Genomic DNA, 14,769 nt, shown 5'->3' with positions numbered 1-14,769 from the left:
GCCTCAGTTTCCTCACGTGTAAAATGGCGATGGTAATGGCACCTACATCATGAGGTGACTGTGAGGATTTATCCATTTTTCTTATTAAAGTATTGTCGGTGTACAATATTATATTTGTTTCAGGCGTACAACATAGTGATTTGACATTTAAATACTTTACAAAGTGAGCGCCGCACTGAGTCCCCAGGTAAAATCACCACGGTGTTATCGACTATATTCCCCTTTGCCTTTTCACCCGCCCCTCTAACCACCTCCCCTCTGGCAACATCGGTTTGTCTCTGTTTCTGTGAGTCTGTTTTTGTGTCTTGTTTGTTTGTTTATGTTTGTTGTTGTTTTTAGATTCTACATATAAGTGAAATCGTGTGGTATTTGCCTTTCTCTGCCTGACTTATTTCACTTAGTGTAATACCATGTTGTCACAAACGGCGGGATTTCATACTTTTTTATAGCTGAGTAATATTCCATTGCATCACATCTTTAGCCTTTCATCTGTCGCTGGACACCTAGGTTGTGTCCATCTTGGCTATTGTAAATAATGCTGCAGCGAACGTACGATTTCATATATCTTTTCAATTTGTTTATTTGTTTGTTTGTTTGTTTGTTTTCTTTAGAAAAATACCAGGAAGTGGAATTGCTGGGTCATATGGTAGTTCTATTTTTAGTTTTTTGAGGAACGTCCCTACTGTTTCCATAGTGGCTGCACCAATTTATAGTTCTACTAACAGTGCACAGGATTCTCTCTTCTCCACATCCCCACCGACCCTCGTTATTTGTTGACTTTCTTACAATATCTATTCTAACTGTTACGAGGGAGCCTCTCACTGTGGTTTTGACTTGCGTTTCCCTGATGATTAGTGATGTTGAGCATCCTTTCATATGTCTGTTGGTCATCTATGTCTTATTTGGAGAAATGTCTATTCATGTCCTCTGTCCATTTTTTTTTAAAAATCATCACCTGAGGATGTGCTTTCATTGATTTTAGAAGAGATGAAAGGGGAGGGAGAGAGAGAGAGAGAGAGAGGGAAGGAGAGAGAGAGGAAGAAGCATCCATGTGAGAGAGCAAAGATCGATGGAAACATTGATCGGTTGCCTCCTGTACACACCCCGACCGGGGATCAAACCCACAACCCAGATATGTGCCCTGACTGGGAATCAAACCAGTGGCCCTTTGTTGCACAGGACAATGCTCCAACTAACTGAGCCACACCAGCCAGGACTTCTCTGTCCATTTTTTGATCAATTGTTTGTTTTTTGTTACTGAGTTGTATGAGTTCCTCATACATTTTGGATATTAACCCCTTAGCAGATACGTCATTTGTGAATATCTTCTCCCACTCAGTAGGTTGTCTTCTTTTTGTTGATGGTTTCCTTTGTGGTACAGAGGCTTTTTAGTTTGATGTAGTCCCGTTTGTTTTTTTCTTTTGTTGTGTTTGCCCAAGGGGATACATCCAAAAAGATATTACTAAGACAGATTTCAAATAGTTTATTACAGTAAATCCTCGATTTCAGGCACCTCAATTTAACAGACTTCGGATTTAAAGGACAAAATTTCCGGTCCGTATGTGAAAATTAACACCCTGTTAATTTTTAAATGCTTTTAACCAACATTTGCTTATAATTAAATCAACAGGTTATTTTTGTTATTAATTCACTGTAATTTTTAACAAATTTTAGCAAATAGGCCATATGTTGGACACAACACTGTAGTAATTTTGCTGACATAAATAAATATGACATGCCTACAACTATAGTCTACATATTTAAATCCAAGAGTCACGGCTCGTAAACAGTGTTCAGCAAATGATTAGCATGTGATCACACTGCATCTAATGTAGTAATTGGTTCTGTTGTCAGATGGCATAACTTTCTGTAGCAATTTTAATGCTTGCCCGCTGATGTTCCCATGTGCGCTAAGCCACGCCCCGGCCGTGTGCACTTGTTTACGACTGGTGACTGGTGAATGCACACACTAGACCAATTCAGTATAAATTTAAAATTACTGTAATACAGCCTGGCCATATTACAGTGTGACTCAATAGCTGAGCATTGACCTATGCACCAAGAGGTCACTGGTTTGATGTCCGGTCATGGCACATGCCAGCGTTGTGGGCTTGATCCCCAATAAGGGGCGTACAGGAAGCAACTCATCAATGTTTCTCTCTCATCAATGTTTCTCTCTCCCTCTCTCCCTCTCCCTTCCTCTCTCTCTAAAATCAATAAAAACATACATTTTTTAAAGTACTGTAATGCATACAGAAAACTTTTCTGTGAAATTAAACTTTTCATACATACTTCATTTTAATTACACGAACATGTCTACATAAGTAAAAACAGGTAAACTAACTAATTTGTCAATATTTTAACATACACATTCGGAAAACCTACTTTAGTATATGACAGACTTTCGGCTTTAACAGACACCCCCTTGCCTGAATTAATCTGTTATATAGAGGTTTTACTGCACCTGTGTTTTCTTCTAGGAGTTTTATGGTGAATGTTTAAGTCTTTAATCGGTTTTGAGTTTATCTTTGTATACAGTGTAAGACAATGGTGCAGTTTCTTTTTTTTGCATGTATCTGTCCAGTTTTCCCAGCACTACTTGTTAAAGAGACTATCTTTTCTCCATTTTATGTTTTTGCCTCCTTTGTCATAGATTAATTGACCATATAAATGAGAGTTTATTTTTGACTGCCTATTCGGTTCCATTGACCTATGTGCCTGTTTGTGTACCAATACCATACTGTTTTGATTTTTATGGCCTTGTAGTATAGTTTGAAATCAGAGAGCCTGATAATGCCGCTTTCTTCTTTCTCAGTATTGCTTTGGCTCTGCGTGGTATTTTGTGGTTCTATATACATTTTAGGATTGTTCGTTGTAGTTCTGAGAAGAATGCCACGTATTTTGATAGGGATTGCATTGAATCTGTACATTATTTTAGGACACTTGAAAGATATTAATCCTTCTAGTCCATGAGCATGATATAGCCTTCTGTTTTTGAGTGTTCTCTTCAATTTCTTCAATGTTTTATAGATTTTAGAGTATAGGCCTTTACCTCCTTGGTTAAACTTATTCCTAGGTATTTTATTCTTTCTGATGCACTTATAAATGGGATTGTTGTCTTAATTTCTTCTTCTGGCCATTTGTTATTACTATATAGAAAAGCCACCGATTTTTGGATATTGATTTTGTATCCTGCTACTCTACTAAATTCGTTTATTAATTCAATTAATTTTTGGTAAAGTCTTTAGAGTTTTCTATCTATAGTATTATATCTGCAAATAGTGACAGTTTTACGTCTTCCTTTCTAATTTTGATGCCTTTTATATCTTTTTCTTGTCTAATTGCTGTGGTTGGACTTCCAATACTATATTGAATAACAGTGATGGGCACCCTTGTCTTGTTCCTGGTCTTAGAGGAGAAGCTTTTAGCTTTTCACCATTAGTATGATATTCGGTGTGGGTTTGTCATATCTGGCCTTTATTATGTTGAGGTAAGTTTCCTCTATATCCACTGTTGAGCATTTTTATCATAAATGGATGCTGTATCTTGTCAGATGCTTTTTAATCATCTCTATTGAGATGATTATATGATTTTTATCCTTTTTTTTGTGGATGTAATCTATAATATTAATTGTTTGCAGATATTGAGCAGTCCTTGCATCCTGGGGATAAATCTCACTTGATCATAGTATATAATCTTTCTAATATATTCTTGAATTCAGTTTGCTAGTATTTTGGTGAGAATTTTCTCATCTATTTATCAGGGATATTGGCCTGTAATTTTCTTTTTTTTTTTTTGTAGTGTCTTTGGTTTTGGTGTCAGGGTAATGCTGGCCTTGCAGAATGAATTAGGAAGTGTTTCTTCCTCTTCAATTTTTTGTAATAGTTTGAGAAGGATTGGTATTAATTCTTCTTTAAATGTTTGGTAGAATTTACCAGTGAAGCTGTCTGGTCCTGGACTTTTGTTTCTTGGAGCTCTTTTTAATAGTACTTCAGTTTCATTGCTAATAATTGGCCTGTTCAGATATTCTCTTTTTTCCTGGTTCAGTCTTGGAAGTTTGTATGTTTCTAGAAATATGTCCATTTCTTTTAGGTTGTCCAATTTCTTCGCATATAATTGTTCATAATAATCTTTTACCATCCTTTGTATTTCTGTGGTATAGGTTGTAACCCCCTTTATTTTTTATTGCAGTTGGTGATTTTATTTTTTAATTTTATTTTTGTTTAAAATATTACAAATGCCCCTTTTTCTCCCCAATGACCCATTCCACCCCGTCCCCTCCCCCTCACCAGTCCCTCTCCCCACCATTGTCCGTGTCCTTGGGTTGTGTATATATGCATGTAAATTCTTTGGTTACTCTCTCCCCCTCCACCCACCCACCCGCCCTCCTCCATCCCTCTGACATTTGTCAGTCTCATCTATGCTTCCATGTCATTGAATCTATTCTGTTCATCAGTTTATTAAGTTCTTTAGATTCCACGTATGAGCGAGATCATGTGATGTTTGTCTTTCTCTTCCTGGCTTATTTCACTCAGCATAATACTCTCCAGGTCCATCCATACTGTCCCAAAGGGTACAAGATTCTTCTTCTTTACAGCTGCGTAGTATTCCATGGTGTGAATGTCCCACAGCTTTTTTATCCACTCATCTCCTGATGGGCACTTGGGCTGCTTCCAGATCTTAGCTATTGTAAACTACGCTGCTATGAACATCGGGGGGCATATATTCTTTCTGATTAATGTTTCAGGATTCTTAGGGTACATTCCTAGAAGTGGGATCACTGGGTCAACAGGCAGCTCCATTTCTAATTTTTTGAGGAACCTCCATACTGTTTTCCATAGTGGCTGCACCAGTCTGCATTCCCACCAGCAGTGTACTAGGGTTCCCCTTTCTCCACACCCTCGCCAGCAGGAGTCGTTTGTTGATTTGTTGATGGAGCCATTCTGACAGGTGTGAGGTGACACCTCATTGTGGTTTTAATTTGCATCTCTGATGATTAGTGACTTTGAGCATTTTTTCATATGTCTCTTGGCCATCCGTATGTCCTCTTTGAGAAGTGTCTATGTAACCCTTTTTAAAATTTCTGTTTTTATCTATTTGTGCTCTCCCTCTCTGTCTCATTTTCTTGATGAGTCTGGCTAAAGGTTTCTCAACTGTGAGGATTTAAAAAGTATTTGTAAAGTACCAAGCAAATAAAAAGCACTGTATAAGTGGAGTTTTGGGTTTTGTTTTGTTTTTTAATTGATTTTAGAGAGAGACAAAGGGAGAGGGAGAGAGAGGTAGAAACATCAATGAGAGAGAAACACCTATCAATCGGCTGCCTCCTGCATGCCTCCTACTGGGGATCGAGCCCGAAACCTGGGCTTGTGCCCTGACAAGGAATCCAACAAGGTACCTCTTGGTTCCTGGGATGACGCTTAATCCACTGAGCCACTCCAGCCAGGCAAAGCAGAGTTTTTGTAGTTTTAAAAAACCCACAATCTTTTTTTTTTGGTTAATCTTCACCCAAGGATATTTTTTCCATTGATTTTTTTTTTTTTTTTAGAGAAAGTGGAAGGGATGGGGAGAGACAGAGAGAGAAACGTCAATGTGAGAGAGACACATTGACTGGTTGTCTCCCACACACGCCCCGACTGGGGCAGGGATCAAGCCTGCAACCGAGGTACATGCCCTTGACCGGCATCGAACCCATGACCCTTCAGTCCACCAGCCGATGCTCTAACCACTGAGAAAAGCCGGCCAGGACAAACCCCAGAATGTTTTAACTCCATCTCTTCTTTTCTGCAGCCAATCTTATATCTCTTTTCTCATTTTCTCCCTCTTAGCAACTGCAAACACACCCTTCCTTGTCAAAATCTCCCATTTGCTGTCCCATTGACTTATATTCCTCACTTTTAAGATGCCTTAACTAAAATCCAGATTCACGTCACATGTTTATACTGTTCCCCGCCAGCTTCAATGTCTGTTCCTCTAACACCCCCCTAACACCTAACACTGATGCCCTTCGGTCTTAGATCCTCATAATTCCATGTTATGTTATTTTTTTCCATACTAAAGAGCTTTGATGCCTCTGCCTAGGGTGGCTAGTCTTTTGCCAAGTGGCACATGGAGAGGAGGAGAGGAAGGGAGACTGGACTTGGAGAAGAAACACACTGTCCCAATGCCATGCTCTACTCACCTCCATAGAAGGAGAAAGCACACTGTGTGCACCTGCCTAACACCCAGGGGCTCTCATAAAAATAGCAATATGATCTCCCTTTCAAACCAATGGTCTTGCCGCTGGCTCCTGAGCAGAATTTAACAGCTGTCAAAATTAGGAATCAGGAGACCTGGTTTCTAGCCCCAGCTCTGCTCACATTTACTGCTGTGATCTTGGCAAAGCCACTCACACTTATTTGGCCCTAATTACCTTAGGGATAGTAATGCTCATAGTTGTGAGAGTCAAACATACGTTTTACTTCCCTTCTGAGCATACGTTTTATTCTTGCTATGGTCAAATCCCAATTGTCCGGCTACAGCTCATACATGAAAAATCTTCATACTCTTTGCTTTCAGCCCTTACTAAAATGTAAATAGCAAAAAGCAATGTAAAATAAAACTAGTTTTACTGAGTAATTAACTGATTGATTGATGGTCATTCTTCTGTTAGATGATCTAAAGGTTAAAATAGTTTTTCTCAATTTCAGTATCATGGACACTTTGGACCAGACCGTTGTATCTTACAGGGTGTTTAACGGCATCCCTGGCCTCTACCCACTCGATGCCGGTCATGATCATCAAAAATGTCTCCAGACATTGCCAAATGTCCCCTGGGGAACAGAATTGCTTCTGGTTGATATCTACTGGAGTAAAGGATAGCAAAGTCTTATTTTATTGCTTTTTACTTATTTGGCCAACCCCTTAAGTATGGTAACTCTGTTTTCTATATTTTCTATAAATTTCTGCACATTACAGGCCAAATCCACATAGAGTTAGTGTTCAGTAAAATATTTAGTATAGGGGAATGGTGTGAATATGTCATTACCCCCGCCACCCACCAATACCACATGTCAAAAAACTGTCCTTATCAAGAGAAAGCACTAACAGCCCATTTTCTGCTGGAAAGTTGGTAAGTTTATATCACTCTAAACATCCTATAAAAACACTGGACTTACAAGGCTTAGATTTTGTACACTGGACTTACAAGGCTTATTTTGGTTTATGTATGACAATGGCTTTCAAGTGGGGGCAATTCCATCTCCCAGGGAACATTTGGCAATGTCTGGAGACATTTTGGGGTGTCACAACCGGGGATGGGGCAGCTAGTGGGATGCTGCTAACCCCTATAATGCATAGGACAGCCCCACAAAGAATGACCCGGCCCAGTAGGTCAAAGCCCTGCAGTGCTAACCAGGAGCTCGCTGGGTGGAGAGACGAGGCCCCGCCCACTTCTGGGCGATGCGGGCTTTTCCTTGGAGAACCTAATCAAGTTTCTGTTCTTATTTCTCATAGCTGCTCATGGGACAAGTTCCTGAGATGCATGCTTACGGTGTTTCCCTTCCTAGAGTGGATGTGTTTGTACCGATTCAAGGAGTGGCTTCTTGGAGACTTACTTGCAGGTGTAAGTGTTGGCCTTGTGCAAGTTCCCCAAGGTAAGGAAGATACGAAGCCTTTTCACCCACACACTTACCGTACCTGCCAGGTTCCTAACTCAGGATGGCTCCAAAAGACTCAGTTTAGTTTGGACCCCTGAATACTTCCAAGAGTATCTGCAATGGCCATTCACGGTCATTTTTTGCTTAACTAGTCATTTCTTACTCACATGACTGCAACAGACCCACGGGCATGGGTTTTGCTTCCAAAGGTGAAGGTTACGAAACATAGCGTGCTAGCAGCTCTTCACCGGGTCGCACACGGCCGTCCGGGGGCTCCTCTTGGTCTTCTGAGTGGCAGTCCAGATGTAAGGCACGATCATGCGGGGAGGTAGGCAGCGAGCTGGACTTCAGAAGCCTCATTTCCCAAATAGGAACCAACCTCTCGTAACTTTCATTAACTCTTGCGTCCAGGGTCCCACAAGCAACATGCCCAGTTATAAGATCCTTGTGCTCAGGGGAGCCAAAGCTAGGGCTTCCCACTGGGTATTTTCTTTCATTCAGTCCTCTTGGTTCAGGCAGAGTATACTAATCGGGCTCATTTTAGTTTTTATTTTTGTTTTTTGTTGTTGTTAATCTTCACCCTAGGATATTTTTTTCCATTGATTCTTAGAGACAGTGGAAGGGGGGGGGAGAAAGAGTGAGAGAGAGAGACAGTGATGTGAGAGAGGCGGTGAGGTGAGAGAGGCGGTGAGATGAGAGAGGCGGTGAGGTGAGAGAGGCGGTGAGGTGAGAGAGGCTCACCCACACATCGATTGGTTGCCTCCCGAACACACCCCAGCTACAGCCAGGAATTGAACCTGCAGCCCAGGCATGTGCCCTTGACCTGGAATCGAACCCTTGACGCAGGCCATGCTCTAACCTCTGAGCCACACGGGCCAGGGTGAATTGGGCTCGTTTTTACTCTATAACCAATGTTGGCTGGTAACACAGTTGATGTTCCACTGTTTTCAGGTTTCCAAAAAAAGCATCTGGAAAGTTAATCCAAGATCAAATTTATCCACAGAGAAAGAGGAAGGATTTTGTTAATCCTTTATCCACAGCGGTTCCCAGTTCCCTGCATAGTCTTTAAACACTTCTATTTCTATATTTTTCTGGGGCCGACCAGGCAGGATGGAAACTTGTGATTATACAGGTTGTGTGTAGCACAAAAGAGGCCAAAGAGCCAAGTGGTAGCTTTCTGACACACAGCTGTTAGTTGAGGAAAGGGGTCCCTTTTTAAAAAATTATCATGCAGTAAAACTGACTTTTTTCCCTTTTGGTGTACAGTTCTATGAATTTCAACACATATGTAGATTTATGTAACCACCACAATCAAGATACATAACAGCTCCATCAGCCCCAAGTCTCTCCCGTGCCACCCCTTTTTAGTTACATTGTCCCCTAACCTCCAACCCCTGCAACCACTTTTCTCCATCACCAAGTTCTGTCTTTTGAGAATATCATATAAACGGACCCATCTAGTGTGTAACTTTTGAATGCTGGCTTCTTTAATTCAGCATTAGGTCCTTGAAATTAATGCAAACGGTTATATGCATCCCTGGTCGGTTCATTTTTATTGCTGAGTAATATTCCATGGTACGGCTGTCCCATTGGCTTGTTGGTGGAGCTTTGCTTCCAGGTTTTGACTGTCACAAGTAAAGTTGCTATGACCATTCATGCACAGGTTTTTGTGTGAGCATGTTTCCATTTCTCTAAGGTAAAGACCGAGGAGTGGTCTTGTTGGTCAGATGGCAAAGCGTAGGTTTAACTTTACAGGAAACTGCCAAGCTGTTTTCCGGAGCGGCTGGCCCTGCCATTTTCCATTTTCACCAGCAAAGTATGAGAATTCTGGTTCCTCCACGCTCCCGTCAGCCTTGAGATGGTTAGACTTACACGCGTTTCTAAGAAACGGCCGAGCAATCCCTCGTATCCTTCACCCACTTTCCCCAGTGGTAGCACCTTGCAAAACCACAGTTCAACCTTACAACCAGGTTATTGGTATTGATACAATAAAGATATGGAACATTTCCACCACCACAGGGGTCCCTCCTGCTGCCCTCTGATGGTCACCCCCACTTGCCTCCTGGCCCCCTTCCCTCCTTAACCTCTGGCCACCTCTGATCTGTTCTTCATTTCTATAATTTTGACATTTCAAGAAAGTTACATGAATGGAGTCGTGGCTATGTAAACCTTTGGGACTGGCTTTTTTCAACATCTTAATTCTCTGGAGATTCATCTAGGCCGTCGTGTGTATTAATAGTTCGTTCCTTTCGTTGCCAAGTAGCATGCCACGGTCTGGACGTCCCCCAGGTTGGTTAAACATTCACCCTCCCAGGACGTTGGAAGTGTTTGAAGCTTTGGGCTACCACAGATACAGCTGCTGTGGACATCTGTGTGTAGGTTAGTGAGCAGGGTCCTCATTTCTCTGGGATAACTATCCGGGAGAGCAGTTGTTGGATGGTAGGGTATTTGCATGTTTAGTTTTTTTAAGAAAATGCCAAGCTGCTCTCCAGAGTGGCGGCATCATTTTACACTCCTACCAGCAATCTGAGTGCCCCGTAGCCCTGCATCCTCGCCGGCATTTGGTGGTGTCGCTTTTTGCTTTAGCCGCCCAGGTGGCCGTGGATCGCGATCTCGCGATCTCGCTGTGGTTCCAGGTTGCGCCTCCCCGGTGGCTATTGAGGCTGAACAGCTTCTCATATGGGACTTGTCCAGCTATATATTTTAACGAGTGGCTCTTCTTGTCTTTTGCTCATGTTCTAACTGGATTGTTTGCATTTTTACTAATGAGTTTTGAGAATTATTTATATATTTTAGATACCAGTCCTTTGTCAATTGCGTTCTGCAAATATTTTCTACCAGCCCGAGGCCTGTCTTTTTTTTTAAAATCCTCCCCTGAGGATATGTTTTTATTGACTTGAGAGAGAGGGGAAGGGAGAGGGAGAGAGAGAAACACTGATGTGAGAGAGAGACATGAGTCAGTGGCCACTATATGTCCCCCAGCCCGGGGTGGAAGCGCAGCCTAGTTATGTGCCCTGACCGGGGGTCGAACCCGCAACCTGTGGTGCAGGCGATGAAGCTCCCGCGGACTGAGCCGCCTGGCCAGGGCTGTAGCCTGTCTCACCATCCTCTTAACAAAATCTTTAAAGAGCAAACTTTTTTATTTTGATGAAACCTAGTTTTTAATGTCTTTTATTTTAGCCGTTCTAAGAGGTTCGTGGTGGTTTTCATTGGCATTTTCCTGGTGGCTAGTGAGGTCCAACATCTTTTTATGTTCTTATCAGCTATCCTCATATTGTCTTTGGTGAAGTACCTGTTCGAGTTCTTTGCCCATTTTTTAAATTTGAATTTTGTTTTTCTTACTGTTAATTTTTGGGAATTCTTTATATATCCTGGATTTAAGTTCTTTGTAGATATGTGATTTGCAAATACGTTCAGTCTGTAGCTTATCCTTTCATTCTCTTGACAGTACCTTTCACAGAGCAAAAGGTTTTGATTTTTAAATATATCTTTTTTTTTATTGATTTCAGAGAGAGGAAAGGAGAGGGAGAGAGAGAGACAGAAACATCAATGATGAGAGAGTCATTGATTGAGCCCGCAACCCGGGCATGTGCCCTGACCGGGAATCGAACCCCGATCGCCTGGATCCTAGGTCGATGCTCAACCTCTGAGCCACGCCCGGCCGGGCAGGTTTTGATTTTTATAAAGTCCAATTTATCATTTTTTCCCCCTTTTACGGATTGTGCTTTCTCTATCCTATATTGGAACTCTTCGCCTAACTCCAGGTCACAAAGATTTTCTCCCATGTTTTCTTTTACGTCTTACAGTTTTATGTTTTACATTAAGATCTACAATCCATTTTTATTTTATCTTTATATAAGGTGTGAAGCTTAGGTCAAGATTTATTTTTGTTGCATTTTCAGCACTATTTTTAAAGAAGACTATCCTCCATTGAGTTGCTTTTGCACTTTTGTCAAAGATCAAATAGCCATATTATATTTTTGTGGGTCTGTTTCTGGACTCTATTCTGTTCCATTCTGTGTCTGTCCCTTTGCCAATGTCATGTCTTAATTATTGTATCTTTATAGTAAGTCTTAAAATTGGGTAGTGTGATTTCTCCACCTTTGTTCCCTTTCAAAATTGTTTTAGCTATTCTTCCATATAATTTTTTTTGTCTATATCCACACAAAAATTCTCCCGAGGTTTTGATAGCTGTTGCATTGAATTCGCAGATCACTTTGCAGAGAATTATGTTGAGTTTCCGACCCATGACCACAGCATGTCTCTCCATTTATTTAGGTCTCATTTGACTTCTTTCATTAGCATGTGTAGTTTGCAGCGTACAGATCCCATACATATTTTGTCAGAATTATATCTCTTTCATTTTTGAGGCAGTATTGTATGTGATAATTGAAACTATTTTGGTTTCCAGCTGTTCATTGTTTGCATACAGAAATATAGTTGATGTTTATGTGTTCCCCTCATACTCACTTATTAGTTCTAAGAATCTTTTATAGATTCCCTGGGATCTACTACCTTGACAACCATGTCATCTGTGAGTAGGAACAGGTGTGTTTCTTTCTTTCTGTTCCGAGTGGCTTTTATGACTTTTTCTTGCTTTTGTGCTGGCTGAGACTTCCAGTGCGGTGCTGAGTAAGAGTGGTGAGAACAGGTATTCTTGCCTTATTCAGTATTTCACCGTTAATTATTATGTGAGCTGTAGGGTGCTTGTAGATGCCCTTCATTAGGTGAAGGAAGTTCCCATCGCTTCTAGTTTGCTGAGAATTTTTATCATGAGTGGATGGTGCATTTTGCAAAATGCTTTTTTGTGCATGTATTGAAATAATCATGTGGTTTTTATCTTTAGTCTGTTAATATGGTGGATTACATTAACTGATGTTTAAGTATTGAACTGGCAGCTACAAACCAAAATGATCCACTCCCTGGAAGTACACTCACGTCCAGGGAGATATCAGAAAATCTCCAGAGCATTCCTGTGGTGTTGCAATGAGAGACATGAACTCTTGGCACTGATGCTCTAACTCTGAGTCCCCTGCTCACTCCTACTTATCAGATTTATGGTCAAAGTTTGAGGACATCCTATTGCTAAATTGCCAAATCATCAGTGTAATTTGGTACCAAAATAAGAATAGCATTAGGATGTATAAGCATGCCTAGCATCCAGCACAATATCTAGCACATAGTAGGTACTCAATATATTTGTTGAATAGTAATTATCACATAACTGTATGAATGAACGAGTCCGTGTAACCCTTGCTAAGAAATTGTGCGTTTTTTTAAGTGGTATGAATAATGAAATAATCTGGAGAAGTTTTACTTATATTAAATAGAAATATAGTTGATGTTTATGTGTTCATTATGACTTAATGATTTTCTTCAAATGAAACAAAAATACTGCATGGTGAAGACCTTATTAAAAATATGCTAAAAGTACCAATTTGAAATGAAGGCTACAGGAACTGAAATGAATAATTTACAGGGAATCAACAGCAGAGTAGAGGACGCTGAGAATCAAATCAGCAATTTGGAACATGAGGAAACAAAAAACACCCAACCAGAAGATCAAAAAGAAAAAAGAATCCAGAAATATGAAGATAGTATCAGGAGCCTCTGGGACAACTTCAAGAGCCCAACATTCATATTATTGGGGTGCCAGAAGGGGAAGAAAGAGACCAAGGAATTGAAAACCTATTTGAAAAAATAATTACAGAAAACTTCCCCTACCTGGGGAAAGAAATCGACTTTCAAGTCCAGGAAGCACAGAGGGTCCCAAAGAAGAGGAACCCAAAGAGGCCCACAGCAAGACACATCATAATTAAAATGCCAAAGTTTAAAGACAAAGAGAGAATCTTAAAAGCAGCAAGAGAAAAGCAGTTAGTTACCTACAAGGGGGCACCCATATGACTGTCAGCTGATTTCTCAACAGAAACTTTGCAGGCCAGAAGGGAGTGGCAAGAAATATTCAAAGTGATGAAAAACATGGAACTACAACCAAGATTACTCTACCCAGCAAAGCTATCATTTAGAATTGCAGGTCAAATAAAGAGCTTCTCAGACAGGGAAAAGCTGAAGGAGTTCATCACCACCAAACCAGCACTGCAGGAAATGTTGAAGGGTCTTCTTTAACAAGAAGCTAATGAACAAAAGAATCTGATGAACTAAATAGATCCAGAGACATTGACACATGTAACAGACGATCATATTTCAGGGGAGAGAGGGAAGGGGGGTGGAGGGTGGGAAGAGATTAACCAAAGAAGTTATATGTATAACCCATGGACACAGTTAATTACGGGGTGAAGGCCTGGGAAGGGGGTGGGAGGGAAGTGGAGGGGATCAAGTGGGGGGGGGGGGGGAATGGTATACCTGTAATACTTTCAACAATAAAGATAAATTTAAAAAAAAAAATGCTAGATCTGGCCAGGTTCTATTATTTTTGTAACTTTTCCATAAGTCTAAAATTAGTTCAAAATTATAAAAGTTTTTAAGGGTATTGGAAAGTTTGGAAACTTGGTTTCCTTCTCTCTCTCCACAGCCTAAGTTTAAGTGAGAATGGGCAACTTAGTGTCAGGCTGTTACCAAGTAATTCTCTTACCTTCCCTGTATCGGTAAGTGATTTGAAACCCTACATTTCAAAAGACCCACTCTTCATGCTAATGTTGCTTATCAAGAGTAAGTAGGGGCTATTCAACATTGTACTGGAATTCATAGGCAGTGTATTAAAGCAAGAAAAGGAAATATAAGGTATAAGGATTGTAAAGGAAGAAATAAAACTTTATTGATCATACATTTTTTTAATGCAGAGAATTGGAAAGAGTCTACAGATAAATTAATAGAATTAATAAGATTTTATCCAGGTTGCTGGGTACAAGATCAATATATAAAAAATCAATCATATTCCTATATACCTGTAGAAAACAACGGTAAAATTTTTTAAAAGGTAACATTTATAGTCCCGGCCAGGTGGCTCAGTTGGTGGGAGCATTGTCCCATACACCAAAAAGACTGCAGGTTTGATTCCTGGTAGGGGAACATACCTGAGTTGTGGGTTCGATTACTGGTTGGGGTGCGTGTGGGAGGCAACTATAGATGTTTTTCTTTCACATCAATCTTCCCTCTCCCCTCTTCTTCCCCCTGT

The 14,769-nt window shown here is 40.6% G+C and overlaps 1 protein-coding gene across 1 annotated transcript in view; it reads left to right on the top strand.

Annotated features, from left to right (window-relative positions):
* The window catches only part of SLC26A8 (solute carrier family 26 member 8), a gene marked incomplete at its 5' end in the record, with an annotated part of 83,385 nt that overhangs the window by 3,090 nt on the left and 65,526 nt on the right, over positions 1-14,769 (top strand). The window contains one exon of the mRNA XM_081139597.1: positions 7,492-7,631. Within this exon, the coding sequence (XP_080995723.1) occupies positions 7,492-7,631 (140 nt within the window). The remainder of the gene's footprint in view (positions 1-7,491; positions 7,632-14,769) is intronic.

The sequence above is a fragment of the Miniopterus schreibersii genome (assembly GCF_964146895.1).
Source record: "Miniopterus schreibersii genome assembly, chromosome: 6".
In the NCBI taxonomy this organism is placed as follows: domain Eukaryota; kingdom Metazoa; phylum Chordata; class Mammalia; order Chiroptera; family Miniopteridae; genus Miniopterus; species Miniopterus schreibersii.
The sequence above is the reverse complement of the archived record's forward strand: the minus strand, read 5'-3'. Positions and strand labels throughout refer to the sequence as shown.